At 39.0% G+C, this 27367-nt stretch overlaps 1 protein-coding gene and 2 long non-coding RNA genes across 3 annotated transcripts in view; 1 reads left to right on the top strand and 2 right to left on the bottom strand.

The window, feature by feature from the left end:
* LOC124256784 overlaps positions 1 to 27367 on the bottom strand; it is a 126900-nt gene that overhangs the window by 39860 nt on the left and 59673 nt on the right. The window contains exons 6-8 of the mRNA XM_046690744.1: positions 9427 to 9810; positions 6117 to 6467; positions 5922 to 5960 (exon numbers count right to left, since the gene is read on the bottom strand). Coding sequence (XP_046546700.1) covers positions 5922 to 5960; positions 6117 to 6467; positions 9427 to 9810 — 774 coding nt within the window. The remainder of the gene's footprint in view (positions 1 to 5921; positions 5961 to 6116; positions 6468 to 9426; positions 9811 to 27367) is intronic.
* LOC124256790 overlaps positions 1 to 27367 on the top strand; it is a 55191-nt gene that overhangs the window by 23679 nt on the left and 4145 nt on the right. Inside the window, exon 2 of the long non-coding RNA XR_006893101.1 lies at positions 21627 to 21632. This is a non-coding gene — a long non-coding RNA (uncharacterized LOC124256790). The remainder of the gene's footprint in view (positions 1 to 21626; positions 21633 to 27367) is intronic.
* LOC124256791 lies at positions 9846 to 11417 on the bottom strand. The gene is made up of 3 exons (XR_006893102.1): positions 11405 to 11417; positions 10567 to 10652; positions 9846 to 10204 (listed from the first exon to the last, which is right to left on the bottom strand). It is a non-coding gene; the product is annotated as an uncharacterized LOC124256791 (long non-coding RNA).

Raw genomic sequence — 27367 nt, 5'->3', positions numbered from 1 at the left:
GCCTCCACCTACATAGACACATATAGTCAGTTTTCATTGCCACACCGACACATTTATCTTTGAAAGGACACGGAGGTATTCCGGAACATATGAAGACACATTTATGAGTGAGTGAGTGAGTTGGTTGGGTGAGTGAGTGAGTGTGTGGGTGTGTGGGTGAGTGAATGAGTGAGTGAGTGATGCCACTGTTAGGAACATTTCGGCTTGTCACAACGGCATCTGAAACATCTATCCTAAACAAGCACTTAGCAGTGACTTAAAGCTAAGCAGTGCAATCGGACACATCAGCGTCTAACCACTCAATCCTCTGCAGTCATGTCTTATATAGGGAGCCGTTTTACTCTCTTATTTCACCATTTAGCTTTCCTCAGTCCGAAACGTGTATAGTAATCTTTTACGTTGACCAACGCTCACCTTGTCTTTGGATTTCGGCCGGTGCGATCACTGTGGCCTGAGGAGACTGTATGCTGTAATGGTTGAGAGGGAATATGTGTAATGGCGACAAAATTAGGACGCGTTCAAACTCTTCAAGAAACTAGTATTCAATTTGTGAAATGGCATAAATGATTTACATTTTAATTAAATATTTATGAATGCTTCAAAACATTCATTGTAGAAAGATGCACCTACTTGGACATAACTGACGCATATGTCTATTATATAAACCTGATCATTTGTATTATTGTATCCAACTGATGTGCATATATTGCTGACATTTAAAATCAGCTGCATATATATTAAAGATATTTAAATAACAAACTAGTTTTAATTACCGAAATTTCATAAATCATTCACATTTTAGTTTCGTAGTTATAAATGGCTCAAAGCATTAATTGTAAAAGATACACCTACTTGGACATTACTGGCACATTTGTATTTCTGGCTTTCTTGATTCCTGAAAAAAATGAAATGTGTCATTAATACTATGAGCCAGAAATTATCAAAAGTACGAAGAAGTATGGCTGATGTAGACTGTCGCCTGGCGTTTACAAACGTCGCTGTCATACACAAACTACGAGTAGACCACACCCAGGAGACGATCGTTATGTAGGACTCCAGTCATTCATCAGTCAGTGAGTGCATTGAGGCTACAACTGCCACCAAGTTGTCTTCCCTGATTGTTGTGTGTGTGTGTGTGTGTGTGTGTGTGTATGTGTGTGTGTGTGAGAGAGAGAGAGAGAGCCTAGTGTGTGTGTGTGTGTGTGCGTGTGTGAATGAGTTGTGGCATTTTTGGTCGGCCATTATTTAATCACACATAGGTGTGACCTTTGTGTGACCTAATCGATTGTTGAACCCCACCCTCCTTTGAGAGTCCCCTTTTCCCAGGTGTGTGTGACCTTCAGGTTCACCTTAGTGGTCTGTGATTATTATTCAATTATTTTATAAGTGGTATGAGTTTGCCAGAGCGCATTTTGTTAAAGCAATTTACTAACCAGTTTAAAATACGCTGTCACACAAGGAACAACTCCAAAGTTCTGAGTATTTATTTTACATATCTGTGAACAATAAACGGTTGTAGCTGTTAAAATTCATGTGGACCCGTATATGATATGCGTGAATGGGGCGCAGTCTATGCACTTAGAGCAGAATCGCTTGCTGGCTAAGCCGTAAGTGAAGAGACATGCCCCTAACAACAACACCTGATGAGTGCAGCTTCTGCCTGGAGTATAAAATCCGAAACACCCTCGTGTACCGTATCATGCTGCCATTGTATTGAGAAACTAATGACCGCTAATGATCTGTGGAGGACTTAAACATCATCGTATTCGTCTGTTTCAACATGTTATCAACTGTGGAAGTCATTGCAGCAAGTGTCAACTTACACACCAGTTTTAGAAGTATATCTCAAAATGAGATCCATTGTAATTCTCAGAGCCTGAAGCAATGGTCCATTTCCTGCAGATTTCGTCATTTTTCATTTCTTGACGGACTGGAACTTGCAATAAACTATATTTGTTTGTATTTACTTTGAAATAAAAGTTTAAATAAAAAAATCAATTGTTTCATACTTACCTATGCAGTCTGCTATTTCGTCCCTGAAGAGGTACGCCAGAAACAGCAAGACGCCATCCATAGCCAGCATTATACACACACCTATAGCCACTCCAACACCAAACGAGGATTCCTGGTTCTGTGGTGCTGTGATTTGAAATATTGTGCATTCCTTAAAATGTGTAACAATTACTAACAAACCTACTTATTAGGGGTGTCGCGATACGCGAATGTATCGATGCATCGATACATTTTTACTGACGAAACGATACGCGATACATGCTTGCGTGTATCGATTCCTATTTTAAAACTTTATCGATTCAATTTTTTATGCTATATCCATCTCCTTCAAAGTCTTGATAGTAAAATTATACGAGATCGCTCCGATAAATAGATGTAGCTAGCTTTACTTAAAAAATAGGTTTGAAACTAACAGCTTTTGTGATTGGCTAGACTATTTTGATGGACCAATCAGCGAGCGCAAACGTTGCCGGTAAGGTAATGCTATGAAAAGGCGCGAAAATTATGTATCGCGATATGTATCGTATCGTGCCCTTAAAATCGCGAGATTGGTGTATCGTGACACCTACTACTTATGTTTCTTGAATATGCAATTTACCTCGTCTGTGTACACAATAGCCCAATTGCATTACAAACTTGTCTTTTTATCACGTTAAATTTATTAAGAAACGTTAACAATTCAGGAATGTGCTATATTTTTTAACTTTTTAAATACCAATCATTGAGTACACCCTAACAATGATGACTACATCACAAATGTCATATATATGGACAAATATATGACGTTTGTACAATATCACAAAATGAGGAGAAATATATTATCAGTATAATGCTATTAACCCTGTTAAAATACGACAAAGAGCTGAGGCTATTCTCTATACACTGGTAAAAGGAGAAACAACCAAGTTTGTTTCAATGCGGCATAAAATAATATTATCCTTCTGTGGGAAGAATGTTAAAAAATTGAACCAACAACCGCGGATCCTGTCATGTCCAACTGACTTGATTAAGACTTAAGACTAAGTAAGTAAACTACAAATAGTCAATATATCGGTCCATAAACACTCATGTGTAAGAACTAAAGGATAAGCATCTCACCCTCTTTATAGAACATTTGGAAATGTTCTGGTCGCATATACCCTTGCCCCTCAACTTGACCTTGTTGGTAGTAACGCCTTACAAGAGTGACGTCTAAAACGTCATTATAGACCTCACTAAAACTAAAAGTGATCGAGGGATGGGGACTGGGAGTTACATGTCACTGTGCACTGTTTACACTGATCTTTCTTAATTCGTTCAGTCACTGCCGTGACCCAGTCTAAATTACCTTACTCATCCTCAAGTTCTGTGGCATTTACCGTCCTTATATATCTGTGTGATAGGGGTACAGCCGGATGATACTTCACACATAGGTCTGATGGACATTACATGGGATAACGAGGTGAGTGAGTTTAGTTTTACGCCACTTTTAGCAATATTCCAGCAATATCACGGCGGGGGACACCAGAAATGGGCATCACACATTGTACTGGAATAAACAGACGTTTTCCGAATGCACTAGCCTAAGACAAATGACGGAGATCATACAGTACAAGCAGAAATTATTGAGAATTTAAAGATTGTACTTGTTTTATTTTCTTCACTCATTACTCACGTTTTAAATGTGAATATTAGCAGAATATAACTCCAGATTCAAAGACAGGTGAACAGTTAGTATTTTGTCAAGTCACCATGGGCAGCAATGCAGGCTTCAATGCGGCGGGGCATACTACTGATCAAAGAAGTTAGAAAGTCGTGGTCCATGCTGTCCCAATATCGGACCCCCTCTTTTTTCATTTCAGCAATATTTGTCAGATTTTTCTTATTGACACTTTCCTTCATAAGTCCCCAAACATTTTCTATTGGATGTAGGTCAGGACTATAGCTTGGCCAATCTAATAATGTCATATTTTGGGTCCGAAACCAGGCCTGTGAATGCTTTGAAAGATGTAGTGGGTCGTTGTCCTGCTAGAAAATCCAAAACTTTCTATCGAACAAGTGAGCAGATGGAAGTAAATGTCCCTCGAGAACATCTGTGTACCGCTCACTGTTCATATTCCCTTCAAATACATAGAGGGGCGTTGCCCCTAACTCAGATATGCCACCACACACGTTGAATTTCGGACTGTACTTTGGGCGCTGATAAAAAGGTTTTTCAGTTTGTTTGGTCCAGAATTTCAGTGTACTAGGAAACAGCAAAACAGAACTTTCATCTGAGAAAATCACATTGTCCCAGTTAAAATTTCTATGCTGTAAGCACCAGTTCAACCTTCGCTCCTTTTGTTCAGGTTTCATGATCGGTGATGGAATTCCTCGACTTTTCTGCCAACCCATTGCGTGCAGCTCAGTTCTAATTGTCTGCTTACGGGCAGCCACAGTTCCTCTATCAATCATATCCAGCCTTAAGTTTTCTAAACTCCTTTGTTTGTTTTAAGAAACAAGAATACCAAGCCGCCTCCTGTCACCGACAGTCAACTTTCTGGGTCTACCTGCGCCTCCCTTCCTCTTCTCTAAATCATCCATACTGAGGATCAGTGAAAATGTCGTTTGCTAGCAAGTAAAAAAGGGGGATAACTCTTCACAAACTAATGAAAAACATTACGGAGTTGTCTCTTTTGAATGAAACCAAGCAAATTGATAGCTGCTCAAGGTTGTTTATACTAGAACTCCAATTAAACATATTTTTTAAAATTCTCAATAATTTCTGGTCATACTCTATATATAAGTAGAGTTAAGATCATGGCCCTTATTCCCGAAACGTTCGAAGCCCTAAGAATTTGATCGTAGCCAATGTGTTCAGAATGGGCTTAAGAAGTTTGTAAGGCTACGAACGTTCTGAGAATAGCTACCCATGATATTGATGCTCAAAGCATGACACTGTATTTTATCCGAAACAACAATCAAGAACAGAGCGAAGGACACGACGCAAGAATGGCGTTAAAGAGGAAACATTTCAGTCCGAATGAATATGGCCACCGTTGGCTGAAATATGTTCCAGGCCGACTGCTTCAGCATCACATGTGGGGTAAATGTGTCATACCAGCGTTATCTATGTAATCAGGATAATTAAAGGTCACTTGCAACGCAAAACACAACATTGCAGATTCTGATACCTTTCGGTATGGCCTTACAGTAACAAATTATCAAAATTCAAGTCCTGCTTTGTACATGGACGAACGACAGTTTCCAGCCACGCAGTAGTTCACCATCCCAGTATGTGTTGATTGGATCGAACGCAAATGCAGAAGAAATGAGCATGTATTTACATAACCCAACATCTCTTTATACACACACACAATGAGCCCTTAGCGGATCGGCAAATGAACCACCCAATGAAAGACTTCGTTACACTTGAGTGCACACCCACCCGCTGTGACTGGGTTCTGCCTCCCGGGTGCTTCGTTTCGAGGGAAGAAAACCCAAGTACAAAATATTGCACTTTTGATTTGCGATTGTACGCTTATAAATTTGTTTTGTTTTGTTTTGTTTTTCATAATCAGCAAGGTATATTATATGTCGTTAATAAGTGATAATTGTGTCTTAATTATGTTTGTTTTTTTGGTTGCATGTGACCTTTAAGTAAATTCCGCTGCTTTCGACTTGTGAAGGTCTTGGTTAGAACTGATCTTCAGTAACCCATGCTTGTCGTAAGAGGCGACTAACGGGATCGGTGGTCAGGCTCGCTGACTTGGTTGACACATGTCCTCGGTTCCCAATTGCGCATATCGATGCTCGGGCTGTTGATTCATAGGTTGTCTGGTCCAGACTCGATTATTTAAAGACCGCCGCCATATAACTAGAATATTGCTGAGTGCATCGTAAAACTGTACTCACTCTGTTGCTTTATTTCACATTTTTGTAACACTCACCACCTGCAGACGTATCGGGCGGTGCTGGCGCTGTTTGACCTGGAAACAAGGTCCTTTGTTTTAATTGTTGTACTGACAACATGCATGATGTAACATATGCATTCTTCTGTACAGCACACTGACAATAGAGAATTGATCAATGCAACAAAATAGTACCACACACAAAACAACTGTGAAATAAAACTGAAAACTTACCAACAACATAAACAGTCTTGTTTGCACTGTAGTCTGCACTTAGGACAGAACACCTGAACTGTCTTCCATTGTCTAGATTCGAGACTGTATGAACCAGCGTTGTCGCCCCTGTGTATTGACATTCCGCTGACGAAGTAGGACTGTCGTAGGTGATGTTTTGGTCGTTTGGGTACCGTGCCCAGGAGGCGAACTCGTTGTTTACAGATCGCCACTCCCATGTCCACAGGTTCTGGAGGTTGTTCTCATCAAACTGGTTCCCGATCCTGCCTGTACATCTGATTGATAAGAGCTGACCATCGTCATACTGGACCCTGTCAGGAGAAGGGAACATCTCTATCTGCTCTGGGTAAGCTGTAACATATTTAGAGAATAACTATAGTGGATCCTGTCGGGAGTGGGGAACATTTCTATGTGCTCTGGGTAAGATGTAAGATATTTAGAGAATAACCATAGTAATCCACTATGAAGAACGATTAAACGTTCACCTTTGCCTATCCTAACATCACTGGGATCGGTGGGTAACCACTGTCTGGCAACAGTATGGCTTGCATTGACGCAGGTCTTATCCAGATATATAGGTTCGAACCCATCCTCTCTTGCCTGCTTAATTTCTCTCAGATAGTTACACCTTATTTTCACAATATCAGATCTCTCACACATTACAGGTTTCTGGTTTGCTACCTTCTTGTACTTGTATCCAAATTGGAGCAGTAGTTTGCTGAGCATAAACCTAGAAACATTAAGGTCGTGATCCTCTGCAAGGAAGTGTTTTAACATTCTTGTGGACAGGTGTTCATTTCTAGCTAATAGCCGGCGAATGACATCTCTGATGACCCTGATGTCAAAAGAATCTAACTTTGGATGCCTACCTTTTGTACAAGGTTTTGTTTATTGGTTGTTGGTTTATTTTTCACAATTTTCAAGGGGTTCACATGCATTTCATGCCAAACTATAGGTACGAGTGATTACGGGAAATATGCCCGAGTTGAAATAATGTTCCCAGTGCCGAGCCTTGGCAAGGCACTGAACATTATTTTAAAGAGGGCATATTTCCCGTAATCACTCGTACCGAGTTGGCTATTCTATTTAGTACCCATAATGTAATTTAAATAGAAGAAACACGAAATAAAAACCACCCGGAGACAGGGCTTATGATCTCAAACAGCTAATACGCATTCATGCGCGTATTAAATTAACTTCTGCAGCAGTAATAACATAACTACGCTATGGAAAATAGTACCTCGTAAAATCGCTTTAAAATACAACAAAAATATTTTATATGGAATAAGTTATTAACCTTTGTTAATATGATAAAATGATCCTTTTAATTGAATATCATTAAACTTAATAACCGCTAAAACGGTATTTGATCAAGTCAGTGCGCCGGAACATCGTTCATTGACGACTGACGACTCCTGTGTGTCTAAATTTTAGTGACGGGTGACGATATAGTGTTGAAATACACTTTGGCAAAAACCTGTCAATTTTGGGGAAACTCAACGGTTAAAAGTTGGAAAATCTAAAAGACAACCATCCCACGAATACACCTAGAAAAGGTTTTCTGTCAAGAAACTCAACATTTTATTCTGTGGAAGGCGTGTTACAGTCACGTCACTGGTCTCATTAGAGTACAGCAGTTCCAAGAAGGATAACTCTAGTCGGAATCCGAGTTAGTGGGAACAATACACCTCTTTGAAGCAGATGGTCGACAGACAGAGGAGTCATTAGAGGAGTTGAAGTGGAATACATCACTATAAATTGGACCTGAGAATAGTGTATGTACAAAATGAAGAATTACGGCATGCGACAAACACTGTGAGTTACAAGGGTTTGACAACAATTTATTGATGGATTGATGTTGTTGCTTATATACTGGCTAGCTATTCTCGAAACGTTCGTAGCCCTACGAATTTTTTAAGCCCATTCTTAACAAATTGGCTACGATCAGAGTTAAGAATTCTTAAGGCTACGAACGTTTCGAGAATAAGGGCTCTGGAGAGTAACTTTTTATTGACTGAACATTTTTGTGCCCGGAATATTGTGCCTGGTTCTATGGCATGGACGCCGTGGCACACTATCTTTTCACACTTTCAGGTAACACCTTTAGTCGGTTATCTTGCTGCTTCTATATCACCGAATTCAGTTTTAACAACAAAATGGTTGTTGGAATTCAAGGGCTGTAAAATTCTTATCACTCTTCCTATTAGGTCACCGTCAACTTTAACTTAGTCATTGACCTTGGTTGGGGTGAGCCACAATCTCCTACCCAGAGTTCCATGCGGCCAGCATAGTACCTCTACCACAGGACAGAAAAATGTGACGATTCGTCACATCTTGCAATGTCCATTCAATACAATGTACAGATTTATTTTACTCTTTTATTTTTGACGAGTCTACACATCTCACTAAACATCTTTAATAGAATGGTTTAGTTTCACTGAAAAATATCCCAAAACATGTAACACTATTTCGATTTGCGTAGCGATCCTTTGTTTACATAGGTTGTACGGTACCACGTGCTGTCATCGAAGCTGATGGAGAGCAAACGATGCAGCCAGTTTGATATCTAAATATGTACTGTCATAGACCTTACTGTCGCAGCTGTGGAAGAATATATATGTAACAATCTAAAACATTATGAAGAGAGCGCTGAAAAGCTTTCGTGAGTCCAGGATCTTCTTAATATATGAATATGCGCGTTTGTTTACAAACAAGAGAAAAGTCCGGTCACGTGATATGCAAATTAGCCTGTGGCAGTGATGTTATGCTAAGTCATCACTGCGCCGGAGTGTGGGTTAGCCACGATTGTTGTGTTAAGGTTATGTATTTTAAAAAGACTACTATCTATAACGCAATTTTATTGCAAAATAATAATGTCTAATAAAAAGAGTATTCATATTCTTTAACCTTTATGTTTTCTTTTTTAAATCTCGGAATGTGTGAGTACAGCACGTTTAGTTATCAAAGAAACGGTATAAGTTGTCAATGAATTTGGATCATGAAAAGTAGTTCCGTCAACCAATCATATTTCTTCTCTGCTTAGCTGACCAATCAACGTTGAGAATCACTGAAAAGCACATGTGCGATTATCACAAAAATAATCACCTGTGTATCCTAGCCCGTATGGGTAATAATATAAATTACAAGCAATGGGTCTGAACATTTTTATGCATTGATCAGTTTGCGGGGAAGAATTATCATAATACCATAAACAAGTATATGTTTACATCAAATGATTTGTTTGAACTTCTCAAACATATTCTGAGGGCACCAAACCCAGTTCAGTTTTAATGAACATATTCCCACTTACTTCTAGCTGTGATGTTGGCTGTTGTCTCGTCATTTCCAGCTGACCCCGCCAAGTATAACGTTTTGCAGTAGTATGTAGAAGCAGCATCAGCACATCTCAGATCTGTCAGGATGAACTGTATGTTGCTTGTTGCTCCACTAATAGAACCTGAGGCTGTCATCCGCTGTTGTAGACTTGTGTCCACTACTTGTACTGACGAAACTGTGTTGGTCATTTCTATAATAGGCTGATCAGGGCCAGTAGAAGACTTCTTGCCAATCACTATGGTAAACACTTGTGTTATTCCAGGTGCATTTGGGCTGCAACTTACAGTCAACTGAGATGTTGGGTTACTACCCCCGATTGTTATTTGACTCGGCGATGTGGTCAGTCTTGCCCCAGTGGCTGAAAGACGAGGACGTGTATTTACATCAATTCAATAAAAATCCGCCGTGAACACACTTACACAGAGAGAGAGAGAGAGGGGGGGGGGGAAGAGAAAGTTATATACATATAGCTGAAACTGAAAAAAACAACACTTGCATTTACAGCAGTTCGATAAATATAGTGAGTGATTATTTCAAGTAACGATCTGGCAGTGAAAATATACACCATAGTAACGGAGCACTCTTGTGTCAAAGGTTCTTCGAAAGCATAGGAATACTATTACCACAGGTTCTACATATTCAATCTTCTGACATTCATAGATGAAACCTTGTGCGGACCTGTGGCTACAATGAGTGACTTTATATACCATTTGAGCACCGTGCTTTGAGTTAAAATCACACAAAATGAAAATCTGGAATTTGAGAAGCAGCGTCAATATTTCTTGCTTTTGTATATACATGAATGAATATTTTCACACAGACACATATCTTATAGTATGAGTAACTCGACTGCAGTCTCTGAGTGTGGATACTTGACCCCTTCTAATACTACGCACGCCGATACTAGTGACGAACGTCTAATATATGATAAGAATTATTTTTTTCTAACGAGTGCCCCCGTGTACGCTCGTACGTTGCGTACGTGCGTGTGTGTGTGTGTGTGTACGCGCGCGCGCGCGCGTGTGCATGTGTGACAATGATTTGACGCAAACTATTCAGAATCACAGCTTTTCAATTAAAATATCCTTTTCCCGACAGATATGTTGGTACTTACTTCCTGTGAGAAAGGTCATGAAGATCAGAAGATGAAAAGGATCACAAGAGTCCATGCTTCTTGTTTGCAGGTGCCAGCTCCTGTTCCTGAAACTTGTATGTCGTCGTTTGGACGTATATGGTTTTTCAGATGAGATCAAACTGTACCTGCGATATTACTACAGTAACACTTAAACAACCTGTCCTATCACACTGCTGTATTTTACGAGAATGCATGACATATATCAAACATGTACACACCCTTGCGTTCGAATACAGTTCACTGACCTACTCAAAGTACATGCACACGAGGTAATGGTAAACACAAGCAATGATCATTACATATGTTGCTACCCGTGAAGTTCCGGGTTAGAAATGATCTTCAGTAACCCATGCTTGTCGTAACAGGCGACTAACGGGAACGAGTGGTCATGCTCGCTGACTTGGTTGACACATATCATCGTATAGCGTAGATCGATGCTCATGATGCTGATCACTGGATTGTCTGGTCGAGACTCGATTATTAACCGGCCGCCGCCATATAGCTGGACTATTGCTGAGTGCGGCGTAAAACTAAACTCACTCACGTAAATTGCTGTAATCAAAACTGAACTTTTATTTGCATATTTGCAACAAGCAAGCCACGCAAATATTCCTTTGGAAAACGACGCCTAGCGTTATTGTACATAGCCAGTTGCTGACCTACATTATATACTGTGTACGGGTAACACGCGGTGGTATGCATGTATACAAACGTAACATGGACACAGCTTATTTCATTTATCAACACTTGGTATAAGAATGGTCATTCTCTTATTCTCAGACTTCTACATACAATGAACCCAATGGGACACACATACCTGTACATGGTATCTCGCCCGCCATGAGCTGCACGACTTACTTCCTGATTGAATTCTCAAGCTGTCGGCTTATGAGATAAAGTAGTATAAACAACTTAACTATTAATAGTGTGACACACGAATACGACACTGGGTCAGAGTAGTAAAGTTGATGTGTTGAAATGGCCTATCGCGGGATGCACTCGGTGAAGGAACGTGACTGACTGACTGAGTTTGTTTTTACGCCGCTTTTAGCAATATTCCAGCAACATCACGGCGGGGGACACCAGAAATGGGCTTCACACATTGTGCCCATGTGGGGATTCGAACCCGGGTCTTCGGCGTGACGAGCCAACGCTTTAACCATTAGGCTACCCCACCGCCCTGAAGGAACGTGACGTTTATAGTGACATTGTTGAGGTATGGAGATAAGCACGGATAAGTACTATTTTCCTATTGTAAACCTAGCTAATAATTATTGTAAAACAGTTTACTTTAACATATTTTATTCACAATGTGAAAAGGATCGGGGACAAGTTTTTTCAACCCATAAAACCCCTCTCCAAAGATATTTACAATAACTAATTACATCACAAGCAATTATTAGAAACAGAGACAGAGAAAGATTGACAGTTCAGGGAAATGTTATAATACAAAAGGTGCATAGAGAGAAGACTACTGGAATCGTTTAGATTTGCATATATATATTGATGTACATTTTTTAATATAATTTCATTTTTATGTTTTGTCAGATCTGCAATGCCGTTTAAAATAACAGATAGTGTAATCACAGAATTACTACCACATACACCTTGAATGGCTTAAAGCATGATCTTTCTATGTTGATTGTATAAAGAAGATTCTAAGAAATAGTGATGAGCATTTTCGCGCGGGTTTCCACATGCGCAGGATGGATCAGTGATTAGCCCTACTCTGTACAGATCGTAACTTAATTTACTAGCTTCTTGACGTAGTTGAGTATGTATATGCTAAATATATAATATGTACATATATGTTAGTTATATAATCTATGTTATGTACTATTTATTGGATCAATGCCTTTGATTAGCTTTATAGTCTATATGATATACTTTCCATTGGACCACGGCCTTTGTTTAGTTATATAGTCTTTATTGTCTACTTTCCATTGGACAGATACCTGTGATTAGTTTTATAGTTAAGTGTACACGTGCTGATCAAAGTCATTAAACCGAGTTTCAGTTCAGATTTGACAGCATCATATCCGTCCTCGTGAATGTTGCCAAACGATTAACGTCTACGGCCTTCATAATGTTTTGGTTCTTCCCACAGTGATCTTATACGCCTTGATACAATTGAAATGCATTTTTTCAAACTATTAAATAACTTGTCGTCTATCTAGCTGCTGCATCTTACGAGAACATGTAAGATATATTATAGATTGATGTATACACTCCTTGCTTTCGACTATAGTTCACTAACCTGCGCAGTAACTCACGAAAGATGGAAATATCCATCGAGTTTCTTCATGGTGTCGTTATAATAGCCTTACCGAAATTGATACCCTTTTTCTTTCTTGTTAGATGCATTGTATTCGTGAGGTTGAAATAACCTTGTCATTGACATGATCGACCTGGAGTTTGTTCATTTCCGTGTTTATCATGCTTTAGAAATGTCGAATGAGATTCGGGATTGACATCACATAACTCATTGCAGTTTCTTATATTCTTTCCACTTGTATTTGCAATATTTGTAAGGCAAAGCAAATTGGAATTGTTCACGTGGAAGTGGTCAAGTTCATACATCGCTGAACAAGTCGGCCATTCCTAGTAGTGGAAAGTCTTTCATGAAATAAAAATAGAGTAGTCTGTGTTGGACTATATTGCGTTATGGGACATGGTATAACTGATTATGCAGTTGATGTCATGATGGGCTAGAATGGGTCATGCTTGTCTCAAGAGCCGACTTACGGGATCGGAAGGTCAGGCTCGCTGACTGTGTTGACACACGTTATCGCATCTCAGTTGCGTAGATCGATGTTTATGCTGTTGATCACTGGATTGTCTGGTCCGGACAGACCACCGCCATATAGCTGGAATATTGCTTTGTGCGGCGTTTAGCAACAACCAACAACGAGTCATCAGTAGGTCATGTTCCTAAGCTTTTTAAATAGCAGAAATTTTTCTTGATTTAATAATAACAAATGACTGTTATACATTGAAAATGCTGGTAGCATATGCAGACAGAATTTTCACATTAATCTTCTTCCGTTCTGAAATTATGGACTGTATATACTAGTCTATATACAAATAAGATACTGCGGTTATAATGAGGGACAATTAGCGGCCCACTTTGAGTTCCTTATAACCGTAGTTTACTATAGCCAATAATGTAATGTCATTTTGAGGTGGTATGGACAATAATGTAATGTCATTTTGAGTAGGTATCGTCAATAATGTAATGTCATTTTGAGGTGGTATGGACAATAATGTAATGTCATTTTGAGGTGGTATGGACAATAATGTAATGTCATGTTGAGGTGGTATGGACAGTATTCGACTAGGTTGTAGAAGCACCACGACACTAAATAATCGGCCAGACTAACGGTTCAAAGTGGCATAAACCCCAATAAGCACATTCACACCACACACGCGCCTGTAAAATCGTTAGACTGTGACCATGGACCATGGAGTTCCTTATAACCGTAGTTTACTATAGCCAATAATGTAATGTCATTTTGAGGTGGTATGGACAATAATGTAATGTCATTTTGAGGTGGTATGGACAATAATGTAATGTCATTTTGAGGTGGTATCGTCAATAATGTAATGTCATTTTGAGGTGGTATGGACAATAATGTAATGTCATTTTGAGGTGGTATGGACAATAATGGTATGTCATTTTGAGGTGGTATGGACAATAATGTAATGTCATTTTGAGGTGGTATGGACAATAATGTAATGTCATTTTGAGGTGGTATGGACAGTATTCGACTAGGTTGTAGAAGCACCATGACACTAAATAATCGGCCAGACTAACGGTTCAAAGTGGCATAAACCCCAATAAGCACATTCACACCACACACGCGCCTGTAAAATCGTTAGACTGTGACCATGGACCATGGAGTTCCTTATAACCGTAGTTTACTATAGCCAATAATGTAATGTCATTTTGAGGTGGTATGGACAATAATGTAATGTCATTTTGAGGTGGTATGGACAATAATGTAATGTCATTTTGAGGTGGTATCGTCAATAATGTAATGTCATTTTGAGGTGGTATGGACAATAATGTAATGTCATTTTGAGGTGGTATGGACAATAATGGTATGTCATTTTGAGGTGGTATGGACAATAATGGTATGTCATTTTGAGGTGGTATGGACAATAATGGTATGTCATTTTGAGGTGGTATGGACAGTATTCGACTAGATTGTAGAAGCACCATGACACTAAATAATCGGCCAGACTAACGTTTCGAAGTGGCATAAACCCCAATAAGCACATTCACACCACATGCGCCTGTAAAATCGTTAGACTGTGACCATGGATCAAACACGCTCACACTTGCCGCAGTTCCGTGAGCTTTCGTTCAGTAGACATAACCAACTATACTGAATACCTGTTAAGGCATTTTGAGACTAATGAATGAGAATAATAATGATCGATTCTTCATTCAGATCTGTACGGTACTTAGATTACAATGATCACTGTGTCATTCAGATGTAATAGTACTTAGATTACAACGATCATTGCGTCATTCAGATGTGTAACGGTACTTAGATTACAAAGATCATTGCGTCATTCAGATGTGTAACAGTACTTAGATTACAATGATCATTGCGTCATTCAGATGTGTAACGGTGCTTCGATTACAATGATCACTGTGTCATTCAGATCTGTAACGGTGCTTAGATTACAATGATCTTTGCATCATTCAGATGTGCAATAGTACTTAGATTACAATGATCATTGTGTCATTCTGATGTGAACGGTGCTTAATAGTAGATTACTATGATCATTGCGTCAGATTACAATGATCATTGTGTCATTCAGATGTGTAATAGTACTTATTCAGATTGTACAATGATCATTGTGTCATTCAGATGTGCAACGGTGCTGAAATTACAAAGATCATTGCGTCATTCTGATGTGTAACAGTACTTAGATTACAATGATCATTGCGTGATTCAGATGTGTAACGGTGCTTAGATTACAATGATCATTGTGTCATTCTGATGTGTAATGGTGCTTAGATTACAAAGGTCATTGCGTCATTCAGATGTATAATAGTACTTAGATTACAATGATCATTGTGTCATTCTGATGTGTAACGGTTCTCAAATTACAATGATCATTGCGTCATTCTGATGTGTAATGGTGCTTAGATTACAATGATCATTGCGTCATTCTGGTGTGTAATAGTACTTAGATTACAATGATCATTGTGTCATTCAGATGTGAGACGGTGCTTAAATTACAATGATCATTGCGTCATTCAGATGTGTAACGGTACTTAGATTACAATGATCATTGCGTGATTCAGATGTGTAACGGTGCTTAGATTACAATGATCATTGTGTCATTCTGATGTGCAATAGTACTTAGATTACAATGATCATTGCGTCATTCTGATGTGTAATGGTTGTTAAATTAGAATGATCACTGCATGATTCAGATGCGTAACGGTGCTTAGATTACAATGATCATTGTGTCATTCTGATGTGCAATAGTACTTAGATTACAATGATCATTGCGTCAGTCTGATGTGTAACGGAGCTTAGATTACAATGATAAATGCGTCATTCTGATGAGTAACAGTACTTAGATTACAATGATCATTGCGTGATTCAGATGTGTAACGGTGCTTACATTACAATGATCATTGTGTCATTCTGATGTGTAATGGTGCTTAGATTACAATGGTCATTGCGTCATTCAGATGTATAATAGTAATTAGATTATAATGATCATTGTGTCATTCTGATGTGTAACGGTGCTCAAATTACAATGATCATTGCGTCATTCTGATGTGTAATGGTGCTTAGATTACAATGATCCTTGTGTCATTCTGGTGTGTAATAGTAGTTAGATTACAATGATCATTGTGTCATTCAGATGTGAGACGGTGCTTAAATTACAATGATCATTGCGTCATTCAGATGTGTAACAGTACTTAGATTACAATGATCATTGCGTGATTCAGATGTGTAACGGTGCTTAGATTACAAGGATCATTGTGTCATTCTGATGTGCAATAGTACTTAGATTACAATGATCATTGCGTCAGTCTGATGTGTAACGGAGCTTAGATTACAATGATCATTGCGTCATTCTGATGTGTAATGGTTGTTAGATTACAATGATCATTCCGTCATTCTGATGTGTAATGGTGTTTAGAATACAATGATCATTGAGTCATTCAGATGTGTAACGGTGCTTAGATTACAATGATCATTGCGTCATTCTGATGAGTAATAGTACTTAGATTACAATGATCATTGTGTCATTCAGATGTATAACGGTGCTTAAATTACAATGATCATTGCGTCATTCAGATGTCTAACAGTACTTAGATTACAATGATCATTGCGTGATTCAGATGCGTAATAGCAATTTAGATTACAATGATCACTGTGTCATTCAGATGTGTAATAGTACTTAGATTACAATGATCACTGTGTCATTCAGATGTGTAATAGTACTTAGATTACAATGATCATTGCGTCATTCTGACGTGTAACGGTTCTTAGATTACAATCATCATTGTGTCATTCTGATGTGTAATAGTACTTGGATTACAATGCTCATTGTGTCATTCAGATGTGTAATAGTACTTAGATTACAATGATCACTGTGTCATTCAGATGTGTAACAGTACTTAGATTACAATGATCATTGCGTGATTCAGATGTGTAACGGTGCTTAGATTACAATGATCATTCCGTCATTCTGATGTGTAATGGTGCTTAGATTACAGTGATCATTGCGTCATTCAGATGTGTAACGGTGCTTAGATTACAATGATCATTGCGTCATTCAGATCTGCAACAGTACTTAGATTACAATGATCTTTGCATCATTCAGATGTGTAATAGTACTTAGATTACAATGATCATTGCGTCATTCAGATGTGTAACAGTACTTAGATTACAATGATCATTGCGTCACTGAGATGTGTAATGGTGCTTAGATTACAATGATCATTGCGTGATTCAGGTCTGTTACCGGGCTTAGATTACAATGATCTTTGCATCATTCAGATGTGTAACGGAGCTTAGATTACAATGATCATTTCGTCATTCTAATGTGTAATGGTTGTTAGATTACAATGATCATTGCGTGATTCAGATGTTTAACGGTGCTTAGATTACAATGATCATTGCGTCATTCAGATGTGTAACGGTGCTTAGATTACAATGATCATTGCGTCATTCAGATGTGTAATAGTACTTAGATTACAACGATCATTGCATCATTCAGATGTGTAACGGTACTTAGATTACAATGATCATTGCGTCATTCAGATGTGTAACAGTACTTCGATTACAATGATCATTGCGTCATTCTGATGTGTAACGGTGCTTAGATTACAATGATCATTCCGTCATTCTGATGTGTAATCGTGCTTAGATTACAATGATCCTTGCATTATTCTGGTGTAATAGTACTTAGATTACAATGATCATTGCGTGATTCAGATGTGTAACGGTGCTTAGATTACAATGATCATTGTGTCATTCTGATGTGTAACAGTACTTAGAATACAATGATCATTGTGTCATTCTGATTCGCAATGGTGCTTAAATTACAATAATGATTGCGTCATTCAGATGTGTAACCGTGCTTAGTTTACAATGATCATTGCGTCATTCAGATGTATAACAGTACTTAGATTACAGTGATCTTTGCATCATTCAGGTGTGCAGTAGTACTTGATTACAATGATCATTGTGTCATTCTGATGTGTAATGGTGCTTAGATTACAATGATCATTGCGTCATTCAGATGTGTAATATCACTTAGATTACAATGATCATTGAGTCATTCAGATGTGTAACGGTGCTTTCATTACAATGATCATTGTGTCATTCTGATGTGTATTGGTGCTTAGATTACAATGATCATTGCTTCATTCTGATGTGTAATAGTACTTAGATTACAATGATCATTGTGTCATTCAGATGTGTAACGGTGATTAGATTACAATGATCATTCCGTCATTCTGATATGTAATCGTGCTTTGATTACAGTGATCATTGCGTCATTCAGATGTGCAATAGTACTTAGATTACAATGATCATTGTGTCATTCTGATTTGTAACGGTACTTAGATTACAATGATAATTGCGTCATTCTGATGTGTAATGGTGCTTAAATTAGAATGATCATTGCGTCATTCTGATGTGTAATAGTACTTAGATTATAATGATCATTGTGTCATTCAGATGTGTAACGGTACTTAAATAACAATGATCATTGCGTCATTCTGATGTGTAATGGTCGTTAGATTACAATGATCATTGCGTCATTCTGGTGTGTAATAGTATTTAGATTACAATGATCATTGTGTCATTCAGATGTGTAACGGTGCTTAAATTACAATGATCATTGCGTCATTCTGATGTGTAATGGTGCTTAGATTACAATGATCATTGCGTCATTTTGATGGGTAATAGTACTTAGATTACAATGATCATTGTGTCATTCTGATGTGTAATGGTGCTTAAATTACAATGATCATTGCGTCATTCAGATGTGTAACAGTACTTAGATTACAATGATCATTGCGTGATTCAGATGTGTAACGGTGCTTAGATTACAATGATCATTGTGTTATTCTGATGTGCAATAGTACTTAGTTGATAGTACCTCTCAAGGAAGGCATCGTGTGGCTGTATGGAGCATGTAGGGAACGTTAGTTGACAGTACCTCTCAAGGAAGGCATCGTGTGGCTGTATGGAGCATGTAGGGAACGTTAGTTGACAGTACCTCTCAAGGAAGGCATCGTGTGGCTATATGGAGCATGAAAGTAGTTCTTGCTATCAGATCAGGACACGGTGTTTGCCGCATGGGTTTATCGTATTGATAGCTATGTACATTTAGGTGCCTCACTCTGGGAGTGGCATGCGTTGGAATCCCGGACTCAACCTAAGAAAAGTTTAGAATCAATACCTTACCGAGAAAGCGTAATCCCAAATATAAAGCGTAATCCATTACATAAGATATGTTACATTTGGCCACTTTCTAAATGACATTGTGCATTCATAACACTATACATTATATGATAACAAGTGATATCATATTACAAATATCCCTTTGCAGATAGATGCATTTAAGTATATTTCTGTTCTTGAAGGCAAACGCATTTTAAACGTCACAATTTGTGGCTGCAATGAGGAATATCTTTGGAACTAAGAACGTTTCTTTTGTGTTAGTAGAGAATAAGGGACCCTACTGCATACCCATGATTCGTTATTCCGAACAGTTTCTGTCGGATTAACGGGGTTTCACTACAAACAAATTTAATCCCACACTTCAATATAACAAAGCCACAGATGAGTGAGTTCATTAGCAGCTGCCACGAAGGTATCCGCTGATGGGACAATTACAACTCTGCAAACCCTAAATCCAATTACGCAGAGCTTATAAATACCCAGAGCGTATGTTATTATAAATACTGGCTTGAACCCATTAATCTATGCCTCATAGTACACAGAAGACACCGAACCCACACAAGGTAAGATCTCCTTCTCTGCAACTGTTTGTTATAGAGGAAACGTGTGGCCGGGTGTTCTGCAGTGTTTTTCTTTTTTAAGCTTAATATATCGGGCGGTGGGGTAGCTCAGTGGTTAAAGCGTTCGATCGTTCGCAAGACCGGGGTTCAATTCCCATCATGGGTACAATGCGTGAAGCCCATTTCTGGTGTCCCCCGCCGTGATATTGCTGGAATATTGCTCAAAACGGCGTAAAACCACACTCAGTCAGTCATAATATTTACTTCTGATCCTTGCTTTGTCAGAACCATGCCCATGTTTGTAGGTTTATTAATCTGGTTACTTGATGATACCTCAATCGCATCGGGGTCGCCTCCCTCAAAACACACCATATTCTTCAGTAACTGAATCCTCATCCAAGGAACATTCCACCCCAAGTGTAGCCGAGAGATCACATGCAGTATTCAACCATTCTTATTCCAAACACACCAGTCTGGTTAGGGTTCTTTATGATCTGTTTATACATATATAATAAAGTCGAAATACAATGTTCTCTGATCTGACAATGAAATCAGCACTGTCCACCATGTTCATTTCCAGTTTCATTGTTGTAGTTGACAAAATGAAGATCGCTGTCGTTGTGCTGTTGGCGGTGGTGGTGAGCGCTGTCACCGAGGGAGCATTTATCGGCTATAACAACAGGCCGGTGAGTGGAGATGCTCAAAGATACATCCATGTCAAGGGAGACTACGTCCTTCTATAGGTTAATCCTTTACTAAAATATAACAGCAAAAGCTTCTAGAAGCGTTTTGGGGCGGTGTCGTAGCCTAATGGTTAAAGCGTTGGCTCGTCACGCCGAAGACCCGGGTTCGAATCCCCACAAGGGTACAATGGGTGAAGCCCATTTCTGGTGTCCCCACTGTGATGTTGCTGGAATATTGCTAAAAGCGTCGTAAAACCAAACTCAGTCAGTCAGTCTAGAAGCGTTTTCAAGAATATCCCACCACTCGAATGGTTATTAGTTGTCTCCTCAAACAGTTTTGCTTTCATGTTGTTTTTAATGTGAAACTAGTGAGTTTGATGATAATGATTATTGATATACAATATTATTCTTCCAATGACTCACTACACATGCAGTTTCGCATATATTTCTCTTAAATACGGACAAAAAGGTCATTGAAATTAAAGGATATCTTACAGGCGGGATTGGCATTTTATTGTGAACAACACAATTGAGGTCAATGTTCATGTCACTAGGTTATTGAGATTAAAGGACATCTTACAATAGAGACGGGCATTTTACTATGAACATAAGATGAGGACAATGTCACTATGTGTCTGAAAATGTATGAGTGCATTTATCGATCCGCTTAGTATATACCCCATTTACATACCTGGACCTTGCCTTTAAACCTTTAACTTAAAATAAACATGTCACGGGGTGTGTTTTAGGTTTTTGCAAACAGTGCCTTTGTATCTTTTAAATGGAACGACTTGAAATATTGGTGGGATGTCTATCAAATTTTTCTGATGGACCTGATCAATAAGGTATGTGTGGACTACTGTGTTTGTTGCATATCAAACGTTTGGTAGCTTCAAACAAATTACATTGAAGAAGTCGTTTCAGCATGTGTTAATATAAGCGACACACCACTTTCCATAATCGTATAAAATTCCTGCTAAAAGTATCCACAAAACCTGTAGTTATTTCTGAAATAAGTAAACAAGTTGACAAATCTTTACAAATTCAGATTTCCTTCCTCGTAACATATATATTCAACGATGTCTTAACTGAAACACTTTTAGAAATGCAAAATGAAAACCCTCAAAGAAATGCTAATCTCAAGTTTTATCATATAGGTCATGGTTTAATGATATGTTGACCTTTGTATGCATGTTGTGAGCCTGTTTTGTCCAACTGGATTTAGATCTCGCTTCCACCAGTTGTGTTGGGCAAATTTAGTTCACCACACTTCACGTAGTTGCGTTGTACGTATTCACTTAACCCCGTGCCATGTAGCTGTGTTATAATAATAAAGCGCTGTGAAGATCCGGCCTGGAATTGATCTTCAGTAAACCATGCTTGTCGTAGGAGGCGACTATAGGCATCGGGTGGTCAGGCTTCTGACTTGCTCGACACATGCCACCGTTTCCCAACTGCGTAGATCGATGTAAAGAGCCTGATTTGATGTTCGAGAGTCAATTACTTACAGACCACAGTAATCTAGAAAATTGCGGAACATTATGATTACCCTAGTTGTGTTGTGCTGCCTCCATTTTGCTTGTGTTGCCTCAGTTATGTTTCTGCTGCAGATATCCCCGGAAAAACAAACGATCCTAGAGAGCTTCCGCGAACTGGGTGAGATAGTTAATTCTGGTAGAATCCGATTAGAAGGACACCAATAGTTCATAGTTTATTGGTGATAGAATGAGTTAAGTTTTACATCAGAAATAAGCAATATTCTAGCTATATGGCGGCGGTCTGTAAACTATCGAGTCTGGACCAGAAAATCCAGTGATCAACAGTATAAGCATCGTTATACGTAAATTGGGATACGATGACAAGTGTCAACAAAGTCAGTTAGCCTGACCACCCGATCCCGTTAGTCGCCTCTTACGACAAGCATGGGTTACTGAGGATCAACTGTAACCCGGATCTTCACGGGTCCATAGTTTATTAACATGACATCTTCCGAACTGATTACTAAAGGTTACAAAATCTGACTAATAAGCAAATGCTCATGCTGTTTACCACTCGTTTGTCTTGTGTAGACAAATCCTGACATAATATCCCCAACAATGTTCACCTTAAGTGTTCGCATCAACTTTACGAAAACCTGATTCTCACACCATTCCTCTTACAGTGGAGATGGCCGAAAAATCCGGACGTAATCCGTAAGTTTGACTTTTGGTGTGCAATGTTTCAGTCCAAGTCCTTTTGAATGTAGAAGATGACGTATAAACCGAGTTTGAACTGTATGAAGACTCTGATTTTCCTCCCGTAAAACCAATAATTGATGGCATTCGAGAAAAGCATACTCACTAGAGTATATCAATGAATCAAACTAGTGCTCCTTCGCACAAAAAGGGTTCACTGATTTTGCTAACTAAATACGCTGATGCAGGTCAGAATTGAGTTATTGAAAATGAATGTGTAAATCTAAGGACATATTTCCGTTTTCCACGTGGTGGCAGCTGATGGACTATGACTGAATCACATTAAGTTTTCTTCGGTAACGTTACTCGTTCCACCAGCACCAAACCAGACATACAATTGATTATGGTTATTAAGACATGATGCACATATCAGTTCACTACTATTTCCACAACATAAGCATCGATTTGCAACATCAGAAAGCGAAATATCATGTAAGGGTTTATGCATTTGTTCTTGACAACTTCGTTTAATTTCATATGATGATTATTACGACTATGATTCAAAACAGCAGTCTCGTAATCATCACATCATCCTTGATCTGTTTGATCATATTAGACATCAGGAAGCTCAGACATCCAAGAACTGATATGAGTTCCAGCTCAGACATCCAAGAACTGATATGAGTTCCAGCAACTGATATGAGTTCCAGCTCAGACATCCAAGAACTGATATGAGTTCCAGCTCACACATCCAAGAACTGATATGAGCTCCAGCTCAGACATCCAAGAACTGATATCAGTTCCAGCTCAGACATTCATGACATGAAAGGTCAGACTCAGATTTACCTAGCTGAGCGGCACATACATGAAATGAGCAGACGTACATGAGAGTTTAGCGGAGCTCCACCTCAGAGATACATGAGCTTAGCGGAGCTTCACCTCAGAGATACAGGCTTAGAGGGAGCTCCACCTCAGAGATACATGAGAGCGGAGCTCCATCTCAGAGATACATGAGCTTAGCGGAGGAGCTCCATCTCAGAGATACATGAGCTTAGCGGAGCTCCAGCTCAGAGATACATGAGCTTAGCGGAGCTCCACCTCAGAGATACATGAGCTTAGCGGACGGAGCTCCACCTCAGAGATACATGAGCTTAGCGGAGCTCCATCTCAGAGATACATGAGCTTAGCGGACGGAGCTCCACCTCAGAGATACATGAGCTTCGCGGAGCTCCATCTCAGAGATACATGAGGTTAGCGGAGCTCCACCTCAGAGATACATGAACTGGCACATACCGACGAGGAGCTCCTATTTACTTGAGATATTGTATGCTTGTGTAAAAATGGGCCGCCATGTAATAGATATACGTTGAGACGGAGTCACAAGTTTGGATACAGTACTTACTGTTCCTGTAGTAAACATAGGATGTGTTTAAGATTACACGCCTTATGTGTTTGTTGAATTTAGGTTTCCATTAAGCCAAGACATGCTGGAGGCACTGAGACCCAAGACGGAGGAAACTAACAGCGTGGAGTAAAACATAACAATGCATATGCAAGTGAGTACGTTGAAACAAGGATAAAAGTATAATTATAAAAATAATATAAAGTTTGTAGCACAACATCAGGCCAAGGACAAAGGTAAGCGTGCACGTGATTGTATAGCTTGACACACAGGATAGGAACAAAGCAAAACATACACAGGGTTGTAGCTTGACATACAGACTAGGAACAAAACAAAGCATGCACAGGTTTGTAGCTTGACATACATGACAAGTAATACACACCGGTGAAGTCACTTGACATAATGACAGGAGCTTAAAATGAAAATAGATGCACAGGTTAGTGTAATCTGACCTTCAAGTTAAGAACAAAATATTACAGGGCTGTAGCTTGACATAAAGATCAGGGCACTAGATTTTCGAAGCATGCTACGATAGTCGTAAGCTTGACATGTTAATGTATGGCTACAACACGACGGGTTATCTTGACATAACGATAAGAGCACTACAACACATGCACAGGTTAGTAGCTTGACATAACGATAGAGCACTACAACACGTGCACGGGTTAGTAGCTTGACATAACGATAAGAGGTACCTTGACCTTCAGGGCTAAAACAAATCAGTACATGCAACACTTTGTTGTTTGAAATAATAAGCAATACATATACAGGATGAGAACAAAAACAATGTACACATGGCGTTCAAGGTGAGAACAAGACAAGTAGCGTACACCCGAACCTTCAGGCAATTTTGACTTGTGTAGCCCCCATTTCGGTCATACCTATGGCTCTCTCTCTTTCTTCACGTGTTAATCTCGGCATGTCTTTGGTGTGTTTTATCAGCTGTGATACTGTCTGGTCCAGACTCGATTATTTACAGATCGCCGCCATATAGCTGGAATATTGCTGAGGCGTAAAACTCACTCAATCATTTGTGATACCATGCTATATAATGATCAACTTTAAACACCACTTCGGCACGTGCATCTCGTTCTGCAGACTCCAAACTTGTTTTACGAATTTCTCGTGCACCGTCAGTTGTGTTGCGTTTCGGAGATGTTTTTTGTTCCTCCCTGTGCCCGGGAAATGACTGTCAGAATACCCACTCTTCACTGAGTAGTTTTGTTAAAATATGACATTCGCCAACCTATATTTTCTTTTGCCTCTTAGTTTAGTTTGGCGTTCAAGATCAGAACGAAACAATTGGTAAACGCATAACGTACGAAGCAAAAATGTACAAAGCAATGCATACATTGGAAATAGCTTGACATCCAAGGTAAGGACAAGATATTGTATACATTGGTTTGCAGCTTATCGTACAAAGCAAGAACACAGCAACGCACACATTGGTAGTAGCTTGAGGTACAGAAACAAAATAGTGCATACGCCGATAGTAGTTGACGTATATAGTGAGTGAGTGAGTTTAGTTTTACGCCGCACTCAAGCTATATGGCAGCGGTCTGCAAATGATCGTGTCTGCACCAGACAATCCAGTGATCAACATCATAAGCATCAATCTACGCAATTGGGATCGATGACATGTGTCAATCACGTCAATGAGCCTGACCATCCGATCCCGTTAGTCGCCTCTTACGACAAGCATACTGAGGACCTCACGGGTTGAGGTATAGAGATTAGATCAAAGCAATACATACACATGTTTTAGGGTGTCGTCATACAGGATGAGATACAAAACACACACACACACACACAACAAAACAAAAAAAAACACAAAACAAAAACAAAACATCATACACAAGTGTGTATTGCGACTCAGAGATTAAGAAGTAAACGATATTTCCACAGGTTGATAGCTCAACCAACATCATGCGGAAAAACGGGAGAACATCATTCTCAGGTTGAATCACGCTTTTGATACACTTCCTTTCATGACGAATGAGTCAGTGAGTGAGTTTAGTTTTACGTTGCACTCAGCCATATTCAGGCTATATGGTCTGCAAATAATCGCGTCTGGACCAGACAATCCAGTGATCAACAGTATGACATCGACCTATGCAATTGGGATATGATGACATGTGTCAACCTGACCACTCGATGCCATTTTTAGTCGCTTCTTAACGACAAGCATGGGTTACTGAAGATCAATTCTAAACCGGATCTTCAATATTCTAGCAGCTAAATCCTTTGATGTCTCTGACTCACAGCTTGTAAGACACAATCAACCATACTCACTCAAGATGATTTCAACAGACTCTTGCCTAAGGTTGTTTAATCAAAGTGACAGCATGCAATGAACTTGTTTATGTTTATGAAAAGGATTTTATGCGTATGTGTTTCATTTTGTTGAAACCAACAACCATTATGGTGACTAATCACAAAAAACAATAATCTTAACCATATCTTCTGTATAAAACTTTTTTTTAAAATGTCTGAATTAATTTCATGTGATGTTCCTTTCAGTTTCAAGGTGTTACCTACTATACAACGACTCAGGCAGAACTGTTCATGTTCTGCTGCCACCCTCAACACATCAATCACAGGAAAGGATTGGTGGCTATTTTCTTAAATTTCATAGCCTCCAAATGAATCATATTCAAAACGCATCCCTAAAACTATATTCTAAATTATATATATATGTAATATAGTGTATATTAATTAGTTTCGCTTTGTTGGATTATGTTGCTGCTTTGAAACTTTGCTATAATGAATAAAATTCATTTAGAAGTATTAACGTTGTTGTTTTAGAGATGGTGTGTAGTTTCTTGGACAAACCCTCCAGTCTTATAGAACACTGTAACCCCTACCGGGAAAAGACACTCTCCACCAATGCTGGACATCGTGTAAAAATTGAATAGAACAGGAAGTTGTAATTCAATGGTGATGTACAGTTGTGTCTGTACAGTGTTTCTGCGATAGCTGCAGCATAGCAACGTTTTTAAACGTTTGCTTA

The sequence above is a fragment of the Haliotis rubra genome, unplaced genomic scaffold (assembly GCF_003918875.1).
Source record: "Haliotis rubra isolate DU_JTF1 unplaced genomic scaffold, ASM391887v1 Scf64, whole genome shotgun sequence".
NCBI classification, from domain to species: domain Eukaryota; kingdom Metazoa; phylum Mollusca; class Gastropoda; order Lepetellida; family Haliotidae; genus Haliotis; species Haliotis rubra.
The sequence above is the reverse complement of the archived record's forward strand: the minus strand, read 5'-3'. Positions and strand labels throughout refer to the sequence as shown.